The 23,034-nt window shown below is 36.9% G+C and overlaps 3 protein-coding genes across 3 annotated transcripts; 1 reads left to right on the top strand and 2 right to left on the bottom strand.

Moving 5' to 3' along the window:
* Nucleotides 1–300: 300 nt before the first annotated feature.
* LOC113685534 (transmembrane protein 186) lies at nt 301–2,299 on the bottom strand. Its single transcript, XM_027203048.2, has one exon. It carries the CDS (start codon nt 2,259–2,261, stop codon nt 1,527–1,529), a length of 735 nt encoding a protein of 244 aa, XP_027058849.2. The 5' UTR covers nt 2,262–2,299; the 3' UTR covers nt 301–1,526.
* Nucleotides 2,300–2,320: 21 nt separating this feature from the next.
* Nucleotides 2,321–12,030, top strand: LOC113685530 (NAD-dependent protein deacetylase sirtuin-7). Its single transcript, XM_027203041.2, has 11 exons — nt 2,321–2,566; nt 2,657–2,761; nt 2,865–2,887; nt 3,036–3,083; nt 3,790–3,862; nt 5,076–5,174; nt 5,491–5,730; nt 6,796–6,876; nt 9,271–9,310; nt 9,627–9,693; nt 11,426–12,030. Exons 1-11 carry the CDS (start codon nt 2,339–2,341, stop codon nt 11,712–11,714), a joined length of 1,293 nt encoding a protein of 430 aa, XP_027058842.1. The 5' UTR covers nt 2,321–2,338; the 3' UTR covers nt 11,715–12,030.
* A 3,612-nt stretch (nt 12,031–15,642) lies between these two features.
* LOC113685541 (retinol dehydrogenase 8) lies at nt 15,643–22,213 on the bottom strand. The gene is made up of 3 exons (XM_027203063.2): nt 21,736–22,213; nt 18,995–19,268; nt 15,643–16,749 (listed from the first exon to the last, which is right to left on the bottom strand). Exons 1-3 carry the CDS (start codon nt 22,082–22,084, stop codon nt 16,362–16,364), a joined length of 1,011 nt encoding a protein of 336 aa, XP_027058864.2. The 5' UTR covers nt 22,085–22,213; the 3' UTR covers nt 15,643–16,361.
* Between the last annotated feature and the right edge of the window lie 821 nt (nt 22,214–23,034).

Genomic DNA, 23,034 nt, shown 5'->3' with positions numbered 1-23,034 from the left:
ATGAATTGGATACCATTGTTCATAAACTTACAGCACCAGCACCTCCACAAGTTTCTTCTTCTTCGACTGTATCTTGAATGGAATTGGAATTTTGAGTATTTGTTTTGCTTGAGGGTAGAAACCAAAAGCCAAAAACAAAGTCAAACTACATGAGATGGCTTGGTGCAGGAATAAACCTGAGGGACAGATGGGAGGGGAATACCATTGGTACTCCAACCCCCCACTCCTATTTAACAGTTAGAGTGTTGGCTCGAGCTCTTAAGCTCTTTTTAGCATGATATTTGATAAGAGTGATACAGATTTTTCAATTTCAATCTTTTACTATAGAGTATGATTATCATCTTCTAATCCTCCTATTGAAAAGTTTAAGGGTCAGCTTGAGCTGTTTTTAGCATTATTGTTGATCAGAACAATAAAACAAGAGGGACAGTTTAATTAAGAGTATTTAGGGTTGTGTAACTTGGAACTTTAGTTAAATTACGATCCCAAATGTACACATCTTATTCCCTATCCTGTCTTTGAAACAAAGCATATCCTGGTTTTGCCCTCCTATTTTCATTCCTCTTTCAAAATTTCTCATATTCCACATCTTGTCGCAATTTTAAGCCTCATCTTGCATCCCTGTAGACAGCAGGCCACTATAGGCCTGTCCTCTTCATCTTCCCTGTACTGGCTAGCAGAGAATGTTAAAGAACCCATGCACTTCTCACAAAGGGTAGGGACACAGATCCCAGTGCTGTGGTCTGGCCTTGTTTCTAAAATGTCCTTTCAAAAAATTGGAAAAATTGCTAAATGCAGTGTGACCTAAGTCTTCTGCAAAGTATTGTAAAGCACTTCAAAGCATATTCATGCATCATTACTCAAATGGGAATGTGATTTTACCACTGGGAAGTGGCCTAGGTATCCCCCTTCTTCAGGATCCTCTAAGGAAAGAGCTTAAGTAGAATTTAATGATTAATGTTTCATGGCAATGTACATTATGTAAGAAATGATCCTTTTGGTAAACCTTGAATATTAATGGTTTATGGTGGTTTCAACCCACAGCAAGTACCCTACCACCTTTGCAAGTTCGCTCCCTAGTGTAAAACAAGTTCCACATCACCTTTACCAGTTCACCCCCAAATCTCTCAACTTGTTTCCTTTACCACAGAATCTATTCATTTCCTGTCAAAACCATGATATATTCCCACTAATGAGCAATTTCACTGCAAAACCATAACAAAATTTGATCAACATGAAATTGCCTAGCCATGTTAGCTAAAGCACAAGTAATGCAAGGTCGCTACATTATTACAGTCTTAATCTGAAGGGTTTGACACAACTTTGTACTTTTGGTAGAAGCAATTTCTAAGAACTAGTTACCTCGTTTGATTTAGAGAAAAAAAACACGATTTCGAAGGAAAAGGAATATGTTCTGTCATACTCAATGAGTTGAATGATTTGGGGGCGAACTGATGAAGACTGGAGCGAACTCCTTTTACACTAGGAGGCAAACTTGCCTTAGGGCAAGATTACTAGTAACCAAATTAACGAGATACGTTCTTTGGCGAAAATGCACTCTCTCCTTGACCAATTATATCTTTAGGCAATCCAGTAACAGTGAAAAACTTTCCATCGAAAATCTTACAATGTCGAAAATTCAAAAGATAGCTTTCCTTGCGATTGTCTTTACAACCATAAACCTCTAACGTATGAAAAAAATTATTTACGTCTATTCCTGAGTCACTAATTGGAACAAAGCTCTCAAGATGGAAGGTTCTGTTGCGACGATTTCCCCAAAACGTCAGACTTGAAATTGTTACTTGTTGAGTGGCTTCGTGGAAAGAAAGTTCACCAATAATTCGACGAAAAAAATAGCTCAAAGCAACAAAACCAGCTGTTGTACCAGTAGCTCCGGTAACAGCACAAATGAAGGAGTTAAGTGATATGTCTCCACATAAGTACCAGTAGGTTATTGGGCAAGTGAAACTTGTCATTAAAGCCACGTGTAAGATTTTCACTCTAGATATGAAACGAATGTGTTTCATCCATTTAAAACGATAGAGTACTTGATTGTCATTTGGAGTGATGTTCTGTGGAGACACATAATGTTTTCCCTCTGGCTGGCAAAAGCGATCGACGGCCGATGACGTTGAAATAAATATCTTTCTCAAAAAGAGAACGTTAGTGCTGTAATTTAGAGGAATCCTTCTCCAGAGGAAGTAACCTTTGCAAAACCGAAGGGTTGAAGAAGAAAATGAAGACATGATTCCTAGCGACATAGCAGTGATACTTGGAAACCCTCTCTGCTCATTGAGTGAGCGGAGTCTGGAAACGAGTTGCAATCACAATCTCCAAGATGGCTGTAGTAGGATTTCGTGAGAAGAGGAAGTTGGCACAAAGAGCAGACATTTTTGTTAGATTTGAGGCTAAAGAACGATATAACAATATTAGACAAATTTTAAAGAAAGATCCTTCACTGAGAAATGACGAAGAGATCCAAATGATGGCAAACTCCCAAGAAATAGTCCAAGAAATCGAGAAGAGATCTTGGCGACAAGAGCAAGCCAAGCGTCGAGTTGAAGAGGTGAGCTTTGTATCGAAGAGTTTGTTTCATCCTTTTTCTTTCCTAAGATTTATTTTTAATTTTTTACTTTCGTTTGACCTTGGAAAATAGGTGCTAGATCCTCCAGATGTATTGGATCAAAAAACAACTGAACTTGCCGAAGCGATTATTAAGGCAAAATGTCTTGTTGTTTACACTGGTGCTGGAGTGAGTACGGTAGGTTCCACTGATGGTGACTCCTTCTTTGCATTCAATTTTTCTCCTTTTCAATTTTTTTTTCGTCAAAAGAATTAAACGAGACTTTTCCTTTTTCTCCCAGGCAGCTTCGATCCCTGATTACAGGTTGGTGAATGCTATGTCGGAATAACACCTTTTTAATATCGTTGTAGATCCTCTAAATGCCTTAGTTATAGTATTTTATGATATTTATATGATATCTCCTATTTTGATTTACATGTTAGCTTACATTTAATTTGTATAACAACTATAGGGGCCCTGACGGAGTCTGGACTCGTCTTTCACGAGGAGAAAATATAGGGTAAAACACGATGGAGTTTTTATTAAATAGTATATGTTATTATTAATTAATTAATGCGAACAGGTTTCTCATTTAGCTAATTTAGCAGGTAATTCGAAATTTCAACTTATTAGGAATGTTGATTTGAAAAAAAATGGATTGTTTAATTTTCTCTTCTTCCCCTTGGACCTTGGAAAATTCTTTGACAAAGAGAAGTAATTATCATGAAACTGTTTACATCTAATGAAATTACTACAGTTATTTTAATAGTTAAAGAGAATTTAGTCATTTCTTGTGATGCATACAGTTCCATGGATTTCTAGCTTTAAAATCACTCAAAGAAAAGTTTTATTTGTGAAATTGTCTAGCCCAGGCATGGTTTCCATCTGAGTGGATTAGTCCTGAAGAGGGGGGTACCAACTCCATTCCATAACCCATTATTTCCAAATCTCACTTACAAGTGGTCAACTCCCATTTTCACCAGTAGAATTCAGAAAATGTCACTGTTTCTCTTGTTAGCCCTTTTCTTGTGAAATCTAGAATTACCACTTTAACCTCTTCCTCTTGGCACATGCATAGCAATTTACTTAGCCCCATTTAAGTCACGTTTCCCGTAATATATTTCCTCATACAGGGATCTGCTCTGTATTGCATGATCATTGCAAGTCTCCTCTAAGGACTCCAAGGATTTTTTTTGTAAATTATGTAGCCTGCATATTTTTTTCAGCTCCTATAATCTGACAGATGCTGATCCGACGTTAACTCATATGAGCATTATAAAGCTTTATCAAGAAGGGCTGGTTAGTGTGTAGCTTATCTTCCAATTGCATGCAAAAATGATGGAAGTGAACATTTTTCTTGTACCTCAGTTAAAAACCTGTCATTTGAAAGCATGACCCCATTTTTGCATGACTCAGGAAACGTGGTTGAGTTTAAGCATTATGTTTAGGGCAATGAAAAACAATAAAAATGCACCGTAACTGTAATTTAATGCAAGTAATTTAATCCTTGTGGTGCACAAACTACTGGAAGGAGATTGTGAAAGGTTCAACTTTAACCTAGAGCCTTAGTTGTCATTCATAACCTCTCTTTAGACTTTTGTAGCAGGGAATACACTGAAATTCACCCTCTTCTTCTGTTTTGCTGAACTAGCTTTGAACTATGGTGCTATAGCCAGTTAAAAATTTTTGGAACACCTTGAGCAAAAAAATTAAAGTGCTGCCCCCCTTCTCAAAAAAAATTAAATGCTGCCCCTCTTCCTCAATTCAATGTTGTTTATCTAAGTTTTGTACATGGTAATACTTAGCTACCAACATTGCAAAAGGGGTAGTGGAGGATATATTATGCAGGATCACTTTGTGAACAAGCCACACCATGCACAATTGCATGGTGTGGCTTGTTGCACATATGATACTGGTATAGGCCATTTATATACGTCACACAGTTTAGAAAACCCTCCTAAATTAATTGGTAAACATTTTTTTTTACACCTCAAAGAAGGATGTTTTCGCTACATGTGCGCAAAGAGTATTTCAGAAATCTTGAAAGTCAAATGTGAACTAGGGAAAAAAAAGAAGAAACATGGTTTCTGAATGATTTTCAACCCAAAAAACTATACAAACTGAGCAAAAGTAAGAAAATGAACCAAAATTTGACTCTGGTTTATTATGCTCTTAGCCTTGCAAGAATTGATGTCTTTCAGCCTGGTGATAAATTAGCATTAACATTAAAAAAAATCAGAAAAAGAAGGGATTTTCCAGAAGTGGCTTCTAGAAGAGGATTGTAAAAACAAAATAAGTAAATTTCTTTTGGTATATGGCTGATGCAGAGTAAATATATATTGATGAAATGAGTGGTAAAGAATTCAGTTTTGCATGTGGTGATATCAATACCATAGGACAATGTTCTTGCATTTTATTCGGTTGTCCTGCAGATTTAGTACTTTCATGAATGTAAAACTTTTGAGTTCAAAAGAGGAATTCTTCCATGTGGCCATTTCATTTTATTTTTCAGGTGAAACATGTGGTGTCACAGAATTGTGATGGCCTGCATGTCAGAAGTGGTCTTCCACCAGAAGCTTTGTCTGAGATCCATGGGAACATGTTTGTTGAGGTGTGATTGATCATCTTATTACCGTGCTGAATAGTGTTTCTATGAAATGATGACTGATAGGCTCTAAACACAACAAATGGATCATAATGGTTCTACTTGTAGACAACAGTGCTTAATAGTAACCATGCACAAAATTTGTTTAAAGCTGTTATAGATGACAATTCAGCTTTTGTATTTTGGAAAAGATAATATCACACATTAGTTAAATGAAATATTATATTGCCCTGGGAGGACACTTGTCACAGGGTTGGAGCATTCTGATTGTTTTAGTTTCTGAACAAGTAAATAACAATACTATCATTCATTTTTACTGCAGGTGTGCACAGAATGTGAAGAGAAGGACAGAACTTACTATCGTCTATTTGATGTGACAGAAAATACAAGACTGAGGAGGCATCAAACAAATCGATATTGTTGTGAATGTGGCTCACAGCTAAGAGATACCATAGTTCATTTCGGTGAAAAGGGTAACCTGCATTGGCCTTTAAACTGGCAAGGAGCATTAGAGAAGGCCAAAATTGCAGATTGTATTCTTTGTCTGGGATCCAGCTTAAAGGTATTTATGGAAAGATGAACTTTTGGTTTTTTTTGTACTATATTTTAATGTACAAGAGGAGGTGCATTATTGGGAGCCTGAGCCAGATATTCAACAAGCAAAAACATTCATCATTATTAACAAGACTCATACTGAAGTTTCCACCATAATCTTGCTACCTTTGCCCAAATATCTTATTTTAAAATACTTCACCGTTCATTTTTTGTTTCCGTGATTTGAATGAAATGTAAAGATACTGTGAACTAGCTTTCTTTTCCACTGTCCACACTCCAGTATCTCCATATAGTTTCTTGGAGGCTGAGATGTGTTGTTCCTGAAGGAGATGAACTCTACCTAAAGTTCACAGTCTTGTCATTAATAATTGAAACTAAAAAGACTCAGCAAATCAATTGAATTAACTTGCAATAGAGGCATCCCAAGCCCACATCTTGCAAACAGGGAAAAGTAATCAGTTCTGTTCTCTCATTAAGTGTTCCACATTGTAAAATTTTGTCAGAAGGTGCTGCATGACATCCCAAAAAACGGTTGGGTTTAGTCTGCATGACATCAGCCATTTCATATGGTGATCTCTACAGAAAATATATAATAAACTCAATGATTGTTAACTTTTAATACCCTAAATCCACCCCATTGGTAGGCAGATATAAAAGGTGTAATTACCCCTAGTTCTCTTTGTTGTCTCAAGCAATTTGGTAAGCTTTTGGGATGGATGATCCCCTCTTATCAGCAGCAAACCCCTAGGAGGAACTGGCCATTGTAAATAAAATAACTAACTTCATGTTACCCCAAACCCAAAGGCATTCCTGCCTGTGGTGCAGGCATGAAAAATGAAAAAAAGAGAGATTGTGTAGGTCGGTCTGTGCTATGGCACCATAGGAATGTTCAATTTGCACAGGATGAACCTTGTTCACCAACATGGTCACCATTTTATCATTTCTAATGCCTGTGATGCTATTTGGAAACAATCTCCAGAAAACCAAAATTCTGAAACAGGCTAGTTGTAAGTTAGTTTTAACAATAAAGCCTTCACTTTCTTAATGTGTTTTTGACTTTATTTTTCCAAAGGTGCTAAAGAGGTACCATGCTTTATGGGGGATGAGTAGAGTGAAGACAAGGAGACCCAGCCTTTATATTGTTAACCTACAGGTAATGTAGCATTATGACTGGTAACTTGATGACTTGATAGTGTGACAGTACAGTGAAAATAGTGCCATTTCTTTAAGGTTCACCAAACTTAAAGACATTTTGGATCATCGGGTTTACCAACAAACCAAAGTGGTTTGGGTGACAAATTTTCAGAAGAAATATGAAAATGCAAACTCTTTCTGTTTGATTTCCTAAAATTTACTTTCTTATAGCAGCTTTGGCCATATGTGTACTTCCAGATGTAATTTGTCACTAGGTTCTGGCTAAAAGTCAGTTTTTAAATTGTGTGTATGTTGGGGAATGGGGGATGACTCATTTAATTTTTGTATTTTCCTTATTTTTTAATATTCTCTTCATGGCTTTCCATATATGTACAATAAATTACATTTGGAGATAATTTGTTTATCTAGTTGTTTGTTTTTTATTTATTTATTATTTATTTAAGCAATAGAACTCATATTCCAGGGTTTTATATGTTAGTAGAACTCAAGGAGAGCTTTGAGAGTGTTCTTCCAACATCCAAAGTGGATTTATAATGTTTTAAGAAGTATTCTGTTGCTTGTAGTTGCTGGTTTTCATTAAAGCCCATTACAAAAGCATGAGAAACCAATCACCTTGCCCAAAAGAAAATGAAAAACTTACAATGACTGAATTTATGAATGAAATCTTACCAAGGATCTGAGTAGAAATTAAAATAAAATGGCAGAAAAAAATGTTATAAATTAAAATGAAGGCAAAAATTTATAGAAAAAAAATATTTTTCCCTAAGAACTCCTAAATCTTGACAAGGAAAATGGAAAAAAAATCCAAGGGAGAGCTCTACATGAAAAATGAGTATTACAGTAGTTTCAGTAGGAATTATATAACGAGTTATCTTGTCTATTCAATATTTAAATTTAGTGGCTTCAGTTACTTTGATGAATAATCCAAAAAGTCACAGAGTTACTGAAGCCAAAACAAAAATTTTGCAGACTGTTTTTGCCACTAAATGCTGCCTCATACTCACTATGAGCTGTTTTTCATAAGTACATGTATTTGACAACTTATTTATTGTCTAGAATTATGTCAAGTAAATGTTTTGATGACACTACGGTGTAGAGAATATCTCCTAAGAGGAACTTAGCACATCAGCAAATAAACATCTCAACAATTTGCCAAGTGTAGAAGAAATTAAGATTTTTGTCACATAAACTACGGTGATATACAAAGATTTCCAGCCCTAAGAAAAGCCCTAACAACACACGCGAAAAAATATTATATTTTTCTCATGTGTGTTTGATATTGCCAATCAGCTGCTGACATGTCACTTCAATTGGTCAGGTTGATGAATGAAAGGCAAAGCCTTCACCATTCTCTGTTCATGGATGTTTGTCAGAATTTCCTTGTAGTATGGCTGCTAAATCATTGAAAATGGCTTACAGACAGTAATGTTCAAACTTTCCTAGAAGAGAAAGAAAAACCTCAATTTGAAAAGAAAACTGAAAGTTATGTATTCATTGACTTTTGTAATGGCATTTCTCGTGGCTGAGAACGAAAATTGACAACTGGAAGATTTGCCACAGGCCGATTTTAGCTATGTCATGGAAAGATTTCTATATGTAATGAAAAAGTCAACAACTGACAATTTTGTTTATTGAAAATTATGTCCATTGTTGTTTTGTAGTCAGTGAAGCAGTGCTTTTTTTTTCATATTGAGCTTTATCACCGATGCACTTTATGATTTTTGTTTGGGGATTGTCGATCCTTTTTTCATTTGTAAATAAAGTCAACTTTCCTCATCAGTTTAGGGCTATTGTGTTTATTTGATAAACAAAATAATACATGGTTGCTTGTAGATATGGAATATCTCTTCTCATGTTCAACTCGACATCCCACTTGTTTGCTGTGCTCACTTGTAAGCTATTGAGTTGAACACTGGAAGAGAAATTCCATATCTACATGCACTTATGTATTATTCACTGTACAAGCCACAGTCAAAATCTTATTTAAACAGTATATCACCAAATAGCCCTTAAATTTACATGGACAGAAACACCTTGAACTACTTTCTCCTACATTGTATAGTGTCCCTTCGGTCTTTGATTTTGAAAGCAATTGAGTGTATGAAATACAGGTTTCATTTTAGTAATTGTTTGCTACATTTACATTGAGGTGGATGTAACATGCACCATTTGATGTGGAACTGTATCTATTGCTTTCATCACTATCTGCTTTCAAGGCCACAATCGATACCGTCAGAGTATCAGTATATAAATCTATCAATTTATGTGGTTTGGAGTGATTAAATAATTTTACACATGATGCATGCAATTTAATTAAATTTCTGTGAATTTTTAAGTGCTTCCTGTTTTGATCAAAATTGAATCTTTCACAAATCATATTTTTACACTTCAGTGGACTCCAAAGGACGACCTTGCGGCACTAAAGATCAGTGGTGAGTTTCACACATCAACAAAATGTTGATGAGTTGTATTACTTATATCGTAAAATATTATTACATGGCTTCTCATAGGGAATATGTCTGTCAAAATTTCATCGCCATCAAGTGATCATTGTGCTGATGTTAGGCCTGGAGGTGCCAACCTCTGAAAATCTAGTTTATAGAGATGTATGATTTGCAATTGCGTTTTCCTTCACAAACAACTAAGGGTAGTTAAAATAACCCTTTCACTAATTACCCATATGCTGGTAATCGGGTAGCAAATTTATGTCTCCATAAAGAAATGGCCTACTCACAACCTGTTTCTTAGGTCGCTGTGATGATGTAATGGAGAGAGTTATGGCTAAACTTGGACTTGGTATTCCCGAGTATAAAAGGTTTGTTTGGCTCTGTACTTTTGTTTATTTTACTCTAAATGTCCTTGATCTAAGTGAACTGCTAACAGGAGTTGTGGATGGCCATTTTTGTACAAGTATACAGAATACTTTGTCATATTTTGAACAGTTTGTCTTGACAGCTTATTCACCATGTTTTCTGATACTTGCAGAGGAGTGTTAATGTCAGATTTTTGCATATTTTTGCTCTTGTTCTCTTTTCATTCACAAAGTGAACATTTTTTATGAAAGCAGGAGTATGGTTATATTAGTTTTCCTCTTTTAGCTCATTTCAATGTCTCCTGGTGATTACTTTGACCTCCCTTTACCACTACTTCTAGAAAAACATGCTTATTTAAGTTGTTTTTCAGTTTTATTTCCTTGGTTTCCTATTTACATTGTGGCTTAAGGAAAAATAAATTGTTTCTTGTAGTATTTTTTGGGGTGACATATTGATGAAGAATGTGCCAGTGCCTTCCAATGAATTGCATGAATTATGTGAAAATTATTAATTTTTTAATGTGTTAAGTACCCCATTTACCCTCAGATAGGACACAGTTTAAACCAGAAAAGTAAGATAAAAGTTAGGGTGCTTCTTAAATGGAGGTGAAAGTGTTTTGACACCTCGTTATTATACATGATAGCTCAAAGTTTTGTCTTACACTTTAATTGTTGTATATTCATTGTAAGGCAACAATCTTTGTATACAGAGGTTTCTCCTTCTTGGAGTTGATAACAAACTTCCTAGTCTCCAGCCTTAAAACGATATATTACGGAATATTCTATTTGTGACTGCAGCTTTCCTTTTTGTTACTGAGTGAAATTAAAGATAGGCAGCAGTCAATTCCGTGGATTTTAAAAAGCATACGATTATTCTGGTCTGTTAAAGTGTTTAAAAATAGCTTATACTAATCGATCCAAACGTTAACGTCAACTCAAAATAATTGAACCAAACCAATCAGCCAATTACCCTCAACTGTTTCCACGGCTCATGTTTCATATCAGATCATAAACAATCGCAATTGTTCAAAATAGTGTTGGGTTTGCGCCTAAACTTGAATTTTTTTTGTTCAACGGTGCCGAGAATAAACTCTGAAAAGAAGTTTTATGATGAAAATTTGCGTATTAAAGGTGAGAAGCAATTGAAAGAACTAAAGTAAATCCTGATTGCTCCAGAAGCTTCCAAAACGCATGGAATCACTCAATGCCATTACTTGTTTTCTTTTTACTCCATTACTCGTTACTGAGTTACTCTGTTTAACAACACCCCAATTATAGAGGGAAGCCCAAGTGAAGGCCACTGTCGCCTTTCGTTCATTTTATTCTAAGCTGGCTTTATAAATTTTACAACTGTTCTTTGTTAGTGGGTTTCATTACGACAGCTGCATGATTTCTGATCACAATTTACTAATTATCTTTTCAAAGTTTGGGGGTGTGGCTTATACACGGATGCCACCTATTCGCGGGTGAATTCGGTACATATGCGATTGTAGTTCACCTATAGCCCATAAAAAGCCAAAGATGACAGTTACAAAATGTCATACACTCAAAAATTCAAAACAGATGATGCATTTTTAAACTCTTTAAATAGATGAACTGGTTTTTTGTAATATTCATTGCAATTCCTCTGCAAGATTCTTTACAATTCTTAAAAAAATAGCTCTTTGTTTTGCAGAAAATACATGGTCGTTGTGAGATGAACTGACCTATGTTTTTTTTTTTGGTTGTCTTGTAGATGTAAAGACTCTCTTTTTACTCTCTCAACGCCACTGAGGACCCATGAATTGGACACTTTTAGCACCAAATGCTTAACTGTTACAGTCCAGCAATGTAACCAGTCCCTTGAATATGTCAAAACTGACACTGTGGTAACTGAAGGACTAGAATGTAATAACTGTGAGGACAATAACTCGTCTTGTTGTAAAACTGAGAAAGGTGTTCTCTCAAATCCTAAACATCCAGGTTGGTTTGGTAAAGGGTTCGCAAAGGTCAAGAAACCCAGAAAGAAAAGGAGGCTGAGATGATGAATACTCATTAGCACTTAATTGTGGAATCATGCAGTTAGTATTTCCACAGAAGAATTTGGTCTTTCGAGAAAAACCTGTTTCATTGCGATGTTTTTTGTCGTCGTCTAATGAGAAGGCTTCTATTGTACACATATTACAAACATAACAAGAATGGAAAATATAGCACAGTGGTCAAACATCTGGACATAGGCGAGCGTTTTAATGGCTTTGAGGCTGTCTTAGCAAAGCTGTCTCCTAGGAGATACGAAAAACCGCACAAGCCAGTAAGTCAGAGTGTTTTTTAAACCAATAAAGCTTAAAACAACATGATAAATCATCAGAATATCTATAATTGAGTGAACTTTGTGTTCAAAAAGTCTCCGGGTTTCCTTTTCTCTCTTTTTTTTTGCTTTACCAATCTCTATGAACGTTTGAGTTTTTCTTAATTTCTTATGACGGCAGTTGTTTCTTACATTTTCCTTTGAAATTTTGGCGCGGGAAAGTTTAGCGTGGCCAGCCACTTGCGCAATCACTTGTGCCTGCCCAACGTTTTACCGTCGTGACAAAACTTGAAAAGCACTATTTGTTTTGATTGAGCACCAATAATTACAATGCTCTAGCGCCTAAAGAAACGGTCGACATGGAGGAAGTCTCGTAAATGAATTGACAAGGATGGCCGAGTTCAAGTAATGCATGAGAAACTATTAGGCAAGTATGGTTGTCAGTTTGAACTGTCCATTCCACCGTTTTATTGTCCCTTACAGAGGAAAGATGAGGTTTCAATGGTTTCCAAATGGTTTTGTGGAAGTAAAAATATTAGAGTTTCATTTCCAAATACTTAAAGAAATCTGTAATAGAAAATTTTGTACTTCGGTGAATTTGTCGTGCCACCAACCTTAATAAGAAAGGAAAAGGTTGTGGAGCCAACGAGCTTAAGCCTCGGAGTGTTCGGCAAGGGCTTTAGTCAGAGGAAAATGCTTAAAGTTCAACTCGATTATAGTTGATGTTGCATTAGGCCTCTTACCAGTTTAAGCCTACTGAAATGCTCCTGTTGGAAGAAAAGAGTGAAACAGAAAGTGAAGGATGAAATACTACCTAAATGCAAAGCAAGCTCATTGGAGAAACAGTTGCTCAACATTGGCTCGCTTTTGGTTTGAGAACATGAAATTTTGGCTGCCTAGAACATTATCCATGGAAAATATTAAACTTTCTTTAGGTTTATGCATTTGACTGTTGCTCCATGTGTTAAAAATGTATAGACAACAACTTTCTTTTTTCATGGGACTTACTGGCGTCATGTTCCACGAGTAACGCTGATATAAAATTCCACTGAAAATAATCAAGCAATTCATCATCAACCATTTTAGCTAATTTGACCATTTTCATTGGTAGAACCATTTTATCTAGTTTGGTGTTGGACCATTTTACATGCTTGACCATTTGGATTGGTTAGTTCATTTAAACCAGTTGGACCATTTTGTCTAGTTAAAGTATTTATATAATTGGAGCGTTTTGTTTGGTTAAAACTAATAGGACTACTTTAACTAGTTGAAGCATTTATTCAAGTTAGACTATTTTATGTGGTTGGAGCATTTTATATGGTTAAACCGTTTTAACTGATGTGACCATTTTAACAAATTGGGCTATTTCTACCAGTTTGATCATTTTATCAATATAACCAATTCGACCATTTTAACCGGCTGAACAGTTTTATCTATTAAGACCATTTTAAAAGGTAGTACCATGTCAGCCTGTTGGAGCTAAATATCCACTTACCCCATTTTAACCAACTGGACCATTTCAAACAGTAAAACCATTTTATCTAGTTAGACCATTTAATGTAGTTGTATCACCTTGACTAGTTCGACCACTTTAAGCTGTTGGATTTTTTTTCTAGCTATATTATTTTACGCAGTTGCACCATTTTTAACTGGTTTCTCCATTTTAATAAATTGAGCCATTTAAACAAATTTCACCGTTTTATATAGTTGGGTCATTTCAATCAGTTGGCCCATTTGAACAAGATGTCCCATTTTATTTACTAAGACTATTTAGAACGGCTGAACCATTTTATCTGTTAAGATAATTTTTAATTGATTGGACTTCCTTAACCAGTTGGACCATATCATCTAGTTAGAAGGACGCATTATTACCACTAGTTGGAACCTCTTACTAGTTTGGCCATTTCAAGCGGTTGGATTATTTCAGCTTGTTACCACACTTTAATCAATTGGAGCATTTTGACGAGTTGGATCAGTTCGTCGCGTTGAAAAATTTTATGTGGTCGGACCATTTTATCCAGTTATGGTTCAACCATTATAACAAATTGGATTCTTTAAACAAGTTCGATTATTTTATCTAGTTACATTTGAATGGACCGGACCGTTTCAACAAGTTGGACCATTTAATTTTTTTTAACCAGTTGGAACATTTTAATTGTTTTTTTGTATTTCAGCTGGTTGGATCAGTTTATATCTTTACATCATTCAATGCGATTGCATCATTATATTTAGGTAAACCGTTTTATCTAGTTAGACCAGACCATTTCTACCACTAGTTGGACCATTTTAATTGTTAAATCTCAATACAGGAATCTTTAAGCTCTATGAAGACCTTTTCTTGACTTAAAGTGAGAGAGCAAACAGGGTGAGTGAAGGTATTCAATCTTAAGATCTTTTAAGAATCAGATGCATTGCTGGAGACAAGAAAACTTCAGCTGGAGGAGTCCTCAAGGAGAACAAGCTCAATTATATTTATGAGATAAGTTTAGCATTACAATAGATCATGAAATTTTGAAAGATCATGGAGTCCTCTTTCTAAGAGTACTTCCTGATGAACTTGTTTTTGAGCTCAGGCTTGCACCCGCGCCAATATTGTAATATGAAGTTATTCAAGGCCCATAACTTGCCGAGGAAGCGAGATAAAATTACTTGAATAGAAGGGAGTTCAGGTATGAGCATGTAACTCGCAACAAGACACTCTCAGTATCGAAAGGATCTGACACGATCATCGACAAAAGTATCAATGCTCCGAGGAGATCAATGAAAAGGCTCCCCCTATTCTATGAGACATGCGCAGTTGGTGAGAGAAAGAGAGTGAAAAGACATTGAATCTTGACGTCACTGAAGTGAACATGGTTGGGAATGGAATTCGAAATAAGGTATTCAGTCAAGGAACGAAAGGGAGGGATCTTTGGAAAGAAGTCTATAGAAGAATTGAGAAGGAAAACAGCGCTCAGTCTCGGAAGCATGAAAGACAGTGACCTTCACGATTCAGGATTGAGACTGGTAAATACGAAAGAGGGAGTTCAGCTTAGTAGGAAGGGGTCAGTTTCAGGGAATGTGAAATGCCACATCTTTATCCTCTCAGTCACTCAGTTCATCGTCGCGAACAGAGAACTGAAGAGTGTTACTTAATAAAACATGAGATGAAAAATAATTGAATCCTGAGAATATACCATTAAATGCATTGATAGTTGGACCGGCAAATTCAGGAAAGACGAGACACTTGGTAAATTTACTAACCACTACATTTCCGCCTATGGAAATTATGGTGGGTGAGACATGGGGTAACCTAGCGACACATGGCAGTTAGAAGTATAAAGTTTTCATAGTGAGTGACCTGGGAAAATTAAAGACGAGCCAGTAACCCCAATTTTTTACCTATCCCCATAAACCCCATAAACTCACCGCTGCAAAAGAACAACCACTGTAGCGAGATAAATTTGTTTTTATCCAAAATTAGATCAACTTTTCAGGTCGATATTGCGAGTGTTTATTCCTTATATTTCGCCTACTGTACAACGTAAACGAATTTCTATATTTGGGGCGGCTCACTGTGCGAGCCTGGGTTACCTGTGGGGATATCCAAAGCACGAATGATTTCCATTTCATCTGTGTTGTCACTGGACCTTGGACTCACGCATGAATGGAAAACAAACCAACATAAGAAAATTACTTTTAATTAGTATTGGCCACAATACAATTTCATTTTCTCCCATCAACGAAAACCTCCTCGCCATTCGTGAAATATTAAAGTTACCCATTTTGTTTCGTAAATTGTTGACCTAATCTAAAAACTTTGAATCATCTCTAGTTTTTAGGAGTCTGCCATCTTCACCAGTAAATATGACTGAACACAAGCAAAAATGAATTTAACGTGAAAAATTTTGATTTGTACGACTCGCATAACACCAAGGAAAATTTGAGCCCTGAAACAAAATATCCTGATTACTAAAGCAGAGTTAAGAATCTTGTAGCCCATATGAAAAACTCGGGCTTCATCGCTGTATTCATACACTTAAAAACCTCAATGCGGTTCGCCTACGGCCTCGTGCTTTCATTGTTTTCTCTGTGTCAAGATCTGTGTTGTCACTGGACCTTGGACTCACGCACTCGTTGTTGAAAAATTACATCAAGGATGGTGTAGATTAACGAGTTATGCCGTAGTTGTTATTTTTCTAATTTTTTCTGTTAGAATCCTCTCGAAAACACTGTCTTCTTCTGATCGGGTGCAGCATTTATTGCAGGACCACGTATAATCGAGTAAAACGATAACTAGCTTGGGAGAACAAAGAACAAAGACTCATGTGAAAAATAGCTAGTATTCGAAAGAAGGAATTCTTCTTCTAAGGTGTTGGAATAACTGGTCACGTTCCAAGCTTTATTATACCTTGCTCTCAGCACTATTTATATTATCCAATGCATCCCGCAGGCGTTCCGTTTCAACGCACAGAAATTGTTCAGCAGAGTCGAAGATGTAGGTGTCTCCGTGTAGGTCACTCCATTTTTCCCTAGCTGCATCTTTTGACGACTTGTTAAGTTGGTACCGGAAATGAGGTCTCTCTTCAAGTATGATGTCCCGTAGAAGTTCAGTCACTCTGCGTAAATCAAAGTTTTTCACAGACCTTTGTCTCCTCATTTTCGCTGAACATGAATCTTGATACTTTTTGGTGTGGTCATCAGCATTTTCCATTTTAGACCGGATAGAAACTTGTATCGTTTGGGCCGTCTTCTCTTCACCTTTTATCATACTTGTTTCAACAATTGAGCAACTACAACGATGAATTGATGCAAAATCAATAATCAAGTATATCAGTGAAAGGGAATGTCAACACAACAAGCGAAATAATTGAGTTTCCATTCCAGCTTTAGAAGGGTCAATACTTCTAATATATACATTATGAAATAGATATGTAAATAGATACACATCTATTCAACATATATATCGCGTATCTATTGCTCAAAAAAGAATGTGTCACGTCTTCTAAGAGAGAGACATGGTGGTACCTTTAGAAAACCCGAAAGGCTAACGCTGTACAAAGTGAAAGAAGAACGGAACAAGGCGATTCTCGTTGAACACCAGGGTCTAAAACTGGGAAATAAGTACATTTTAATTAAGTTGATTGCTTTTTCGTGGCCTTTATTAAATTCAGTGTTTTCAAATCCCGTACGGGCCTGAAATTTTTTTCAGGTCCCACTTACAACTACTAGTTTCAGTAGTGTTCTTAGCTGCGAGGATCTTCTAATTTCATCTTTCCACCGCAGTGCAAATATGTGAATTTTCATATATCTAAATCTTCATTCACTCGGATGTTTATTTGTACCCAATTCATTGACCAGCTCCCAGTTGGCTTGTTAGCTCAATTGGTAGAGCGCTGCACCGGTATCGCAGAGGTCATGGGTTCAAATCCCGTACGGGCCTGAAATTTTTTTTTCAGGTCCTACTTACAACTACTAGTTTCAGTAGTGTTCTTAGCTGCGAGGATCTGCTAATTTCATCTTTCCACCGCAGTGCAAATATGTGAATTTTCACATATCTAAATCTTCATTCACTCGGATGTTTATTTGTACCCAATTCATTGACCAGCTCCCACTTGGCTTGTTAGCTCAATTGGTAGAGCGCTGCACCGGTATCGCAGAGGTCATGGGTTCAAATCCCGTACAGGCCTGAAATTTTTTTCAGGTCCTACTTACAACAACTAGTTTCAGTAGTGTTCTTAGCTGCGAGGATCTTCTAATTTCATCAAACAATCATCCATTTCGCAAAAGGGGTTCCTTGAGTTACAAGCTAGGAAATTTCGGTTACTTTCATATCAATGATTAAAGGAAAACACGCAAAGCACGCAAAAGCGATGACACTTCTTCTCGAGCAAGCAAAGATTTGAGGTGTCTAATAGTTTCGCTCCAACGGAACCGTTTCGTCACAGGTTATTTTAGTACAAAACGTAGTCGATTCGCTTTAAATCAAAAGTCGTTTCCTTACAAACTCATTTGCTTGTTTTCGTATATCTCGAGATATGGGAATAGCATCGAAATGAAGGCATCAGAAACTTATCACAATTCAATTAATCCCTATATCTCCAAGGTGTATTAGTTTGGGGTGGTGTGTATAAGCCACAAACAAAGAAAATTGAGGTAAACCAAAACCATGTTGGAAGGTTAATATATTTGCTAAAATAAAGACAGCTAAACAAAATCTTTACAAGCCCGGAGTTAGAGCTGATGTGGGTTTGCCTTTTCGTAACAAACAAAACGTTATCTATCGTCAAAACAAAGAAAAAAGTAATTCCTCTCAACGTTTAAAACGGCATCATATTACATGACGTTGTAGTTACTGGTATTCTTTCTCTTTCTCTTGTTTTTTTCCCGTTGTATTTTAGATCTCAAACTGTGCGGAAAGCTAACAAAGAAACCAACTAGTTCACCTAACTTTCCAGCTTGCACTGTAATTTCATTTCTAATTTCAATGCTTAAGTGTACCTACAAAAAACTTATATAGGAGGTTAGCATTAACTTAAATTAGTGTCAAACACATTTAAGACAGCAGGCTGAATAACATTGTGGTGTTGGCAGGGTACGCCGAATGCACAACGCTTGGTACGTTTCATTTGAATGCAACCTTTACAGATTGCATGAGTTTCAGACACAACCAGATGTTTAGGCGCGTGACAGGAAAGAACAAAAGTTTGTTTTAAATAAGTTCAAGTTCGAATCACGTAAGTTTGCAGTAAAACAACTTTTTCATTCGCAGCGAATCGAGTTCCATTCGTAGAAAAACAACTTACAGCGTTGTGCCAAAACACATACCAACTTCATGATACTCTTCGGTGAGTTTCTATAACCTTATTTCTGTGACTTTAAAATACCTGGTATTCCTCTGACAGATGTACAGATCAGCCTCTCAACATATTAAGATTTATGATTTTATTTCTACTCTTTTCAACACTGCTCTGCTCCATTCATGGCATTTGCGGTTAAGCCATGAACTTACTAATCAAAGAGCTTCTATAAACTTACCGGATGTTGAATGCAAGACATTCTGGAGCAATACTTTCCATGAACCCTTCAAGGGCAAATTTCGAGGCACAGTAGAGACCGTGAAAAGGGATACCAAGCACTCCTGCTTGATTGCTTACAATGATGAGTCGACCATCTCGCTGCTTTTTCATCATCGGAAGAACGGCCTTTATAATGCTGATCACAAAAAACGTATTCACATCAAATATTGTCTTGGCCTGGTCAGTAGTATGTGTCTCTATTTGACCGCTTAGAAGGACGTTTGACGTAATGACTGAAAGTAAAGCCGGATACAATTTTCAGTTTGCTATCAAAGAAAGCCTGTCGATCGATATAGCACTGTTTCTCACCATCCATAACCAAAACAAAACTTTAAATTGATTGTTTATTTACTGTTTTCGGGCCTGTTTGCCTCTAATCATTTGGGATATATCATCCTGTTTCCGAGTTAATACTTAGCCTGAATATTGGCCCGATTCATTTGCGAAATTCAATAGCTTGATTACCGCGCTGGAGAAAAAGAAAGACAAAAAGAGAACAATGGATTTGACCGTTCTCTTGGGAAATTTTCTACCCAGGTTTTCCAAGATCTCGCTAACCAAAGAAAAAAGTGGTGAGGCGAGATCTCGAAAACCGACCCAATTTGGCTCTCAGGGTGTTGAGTTGTATTAAGTTTCGTGAATGTATTTGGAACTACAATTTTCTCTTCTAAATACCTGAAATCTTTGCTTCAACTTATTTGTAACGTCCACGTTTCAGAAAACTAAATCTAAGATTCCTAAATATGACGACTCAACTTTTACGATTAGATCCATTAACGACTAAAGGAACTTAGGGAAAGTGCTGAAGAAAACAAAGCATCCAAAAGTTTTAAAAAATTGGACTAATTAACAGTGAGTTTCGGCAAACCTTCTTAGCTAACCTTAATCTCAATTTAATCATAGTAACATGTACGCCCATCAACTGATAGATATCATTCATGTATTTACATCTTTTACTCACTGCAGTATTATTAAATAATATCACTTTATTATTCCACTACTACGCCTTTTTACCATACCAGGGCAACGGAAAGCGCAAAGCCACCCCCTGAAACAAATTAAATTGATTCATTACTTGACTGATTGATATCCCTTCCCAATGCATGTTTCCTTTGTTCATGAACGCGTAACGCGCGCCAAACGTGTTTCGAGACCCGCTTGACGTGGACAACGGGGACACGTTAGTGGACTCAGCTCGTTATGGGAGTTGCGTTCAGCTTTTGAAACTTTTTAGTAGCAAATTTATTGCTTGTTTTCCTTAGGAATTTATGACTTTTCGCAGGCTTTGTTCACAGCCAAATGTTGTACTTGATTTGATGCATTTATTACATCTTTATCAACGGAATTTAGATTCTAGTGTCTTCATCGGACAAGAATTTTCTTCCAGGGATAGATGAAGCATAATTTACTTGATAAGCAACCGTCGTCAGTTGGGGGAAATTTTGAATACAATGTACTTGGTTTGCTTGGCTTTGTCCAACAGGGCGCATAGTTTCAAATAAATCAAAACATCCTAAAATCACGAAGGAAATCCACTGAGACGCATGCAAACATTTAATAGAAAAGAAGCCTATCATGGCTCTCCCACCTGACTGAGGGGGTGACAACACAGACTTACTAGGTCTATTAGTAATAATAGAAGTAATAGTAAATCATAATAATAATAGGCCTCGAAGCCATCCCTCATCGAGAAAGGACAGAAACAACTCCTAAACAGATTCGAAAGATCGTCTGACTCGGAAGTTGTGCGAGAATCGACTAACCTTTCAGAAACTGTTTAGAACAAGGACAGGTCTCGACACAAATAGCCGCTGAAGATCCACCCTATGGTGACTATAGTATTCTGCTTACATCTTATATGGCAACTCGGACTAACTTAGTTCACTTCGTATCCACCATAAGCAGCGACACGATCCAAGACAACAAGGTCATAGTGTCTCTCGACACAGAGTCTATCTGGAAATAACTGAAAGATCATTTCATCGCAATAATCCAATTACAGCCTTAGAAAACCAACCTAGAGCATTGAAAATCGGGCTTTAATAATCGTCACAATTAAAAGAACGGACCCATCTCTTGACTCATGAAATGTGTTTAACTTCTCGCGAGATAATTCCAACATGTTAATCCACGACCTCATGACTAGGTGACTCAGCCGATAAACAGCACTGATTAGTTACTAAGTTTTATACAATACTTTCTCATGGGAAAAGCGATTGAATTTGACACACAGTTCTAGGACACCACTTTCGTTCGATGTTTTAGAAAGAGTCAAAGAAGTGACTGCCCGAGGATTCCACAAATTGATAACAGACTTCTCAATAATGAAACGCGTGATCTCTGGAGACAATTTTACAACCGGAAATGTGAGAATGCCACATTTTTTTTAAGTTACACCGAAAACCCGCAAAAGCTTTTCAAGTAGGTGGGAAATATATTTACCAAAAGAAAAACACTCTGTCGACAGAACTGGTGAGTTTGCTGCAGCTCGAATACACGCACAGCTGTATCAAATTGTCACGTAAGGTCTTCTCATTGCACACAGAAAAATGTGTAACGACTCGCAAACCATTGACAGCGGAATAACGTGAAAGAATGATAACAAAGATTCGCACGTTCTTCTAACTATGCAGATTGTAGCATAGTCAAAATAAGAAAAGTATGCGCGATTTACCACCAGTAAACACCATATACACTCACCGACAGCATCAATAAATCCATCATTATCCATGATCTCTCGAAGGACTCCTTTGATCGACTCCTCCGACTCGAAATCCATTGGGAGGACAAACAGCGTCTTATTGAGCACATTCAATACCCGTGGATCTTCTAAATATTCACTACTTGAGAGAGATGATATTGTGACCAAAACTTTGAAACTCGAAAGCGGATCTTCAGCCAACGGCAGAGCAATCGCTAGATTCATTCTGTGTGAGTGTCCTGTAAAGAGTACAATTTTTGGAGCAGCAGCCTCTTGTTCAATTTGAACACTCTTCCTGATCGATGCATGCTTTCTTTTAAATACCATTCTACTCTTGGTAGCCCCCATCGTTTTTGAAGCACTCCAGATTTTGTTTGTTTCTTGTCAATCGGAACTGAGTGGAGGAACAAAGGAAAATAAAAAGGACAAGGTTACATACCCCCTGCAGCGGGTGTTGAGGCGTTGTTCCGGCGTTTAGATAGAATCACATTCGTTACAAACATTTCAGTTATTCCCTAAGCTTTAAATTTTCAAACCAATGTTTCAACTAGCAATACTTTATGCTACGAACACAGAAAAGGCTCGATATCTTAGACCCCTGTCTCTCTTACTTTTATTAGAGAAGAGTCCTGTGTGAGCCGAGAGGATGTTTTGGGTATGTAGGCAGACCCCATCAAAACAGTTCGTGCTTTAAAGTGACATGTACCCAGACCTCTGCGGTTTCGGAGCACGCTAACGAAACGGGGCATATTCCTTTTTGGAGCAAACCGTATGTCTCTGTCGTGTTCTTTTACCCTTTCTCGCATTGAAAAGCACGCTAACGAAACGGGGCATATTCCTATTTGGAGCAGGGTTAAGTTTATTGATCGTGACCCCCCTGATTCACACATAAGGTCAAAGAGACTATCCATGTAAGACTTCATCCCAACAACATCAATAGAGATAGCGGAATCAACATTCCAGAAACTTGGATACCCGCCATCAAACAACACAACAGCCAATTTATGAGGACCTATGAGGAAACACCATCTAACAACCAGAATAATAATGAGGATCAAAATGCACCAATAGCAGCATACCAACATGCTAAATAGCGACAAGTAAACAATCAATCTCATCGCCTGATGAAGACTAGCAGTATTGCAGTTGAAACGTTGTGATCAACATCAAGAGTGACTTTATCATGAAACAAATGAAAAAAGTTTATCTCCTACCCAATAGCAACCTACTTATTTTAGAAAATAATATTCAGCTCTTGTGGAGACAGCAGGAAAGGCCAAGCTCTTCCTCAATAACAA

The sequence above is a fragment of the Pocillopora damicornis genome, chromosome 6, assembly GCF_964200805.1.
Source record: "Pocillopora damicornis chromosome 6, jaPocDami1.2, whole genome shotgun sequence".
In the NCBI taxonomy this organism is placed as follows: domain Eukaryota; kingdom Metazoa; phylum Cnidaria; class Anthozoa; order Scleractinia; family Pocilloporidae; genus Pocillopora; species Pocillopora damicornis.
Note: the sequence above shows the minus strand (reverse complement) of the source record. Positions and strands in the feature narration are given on the sequence as shown.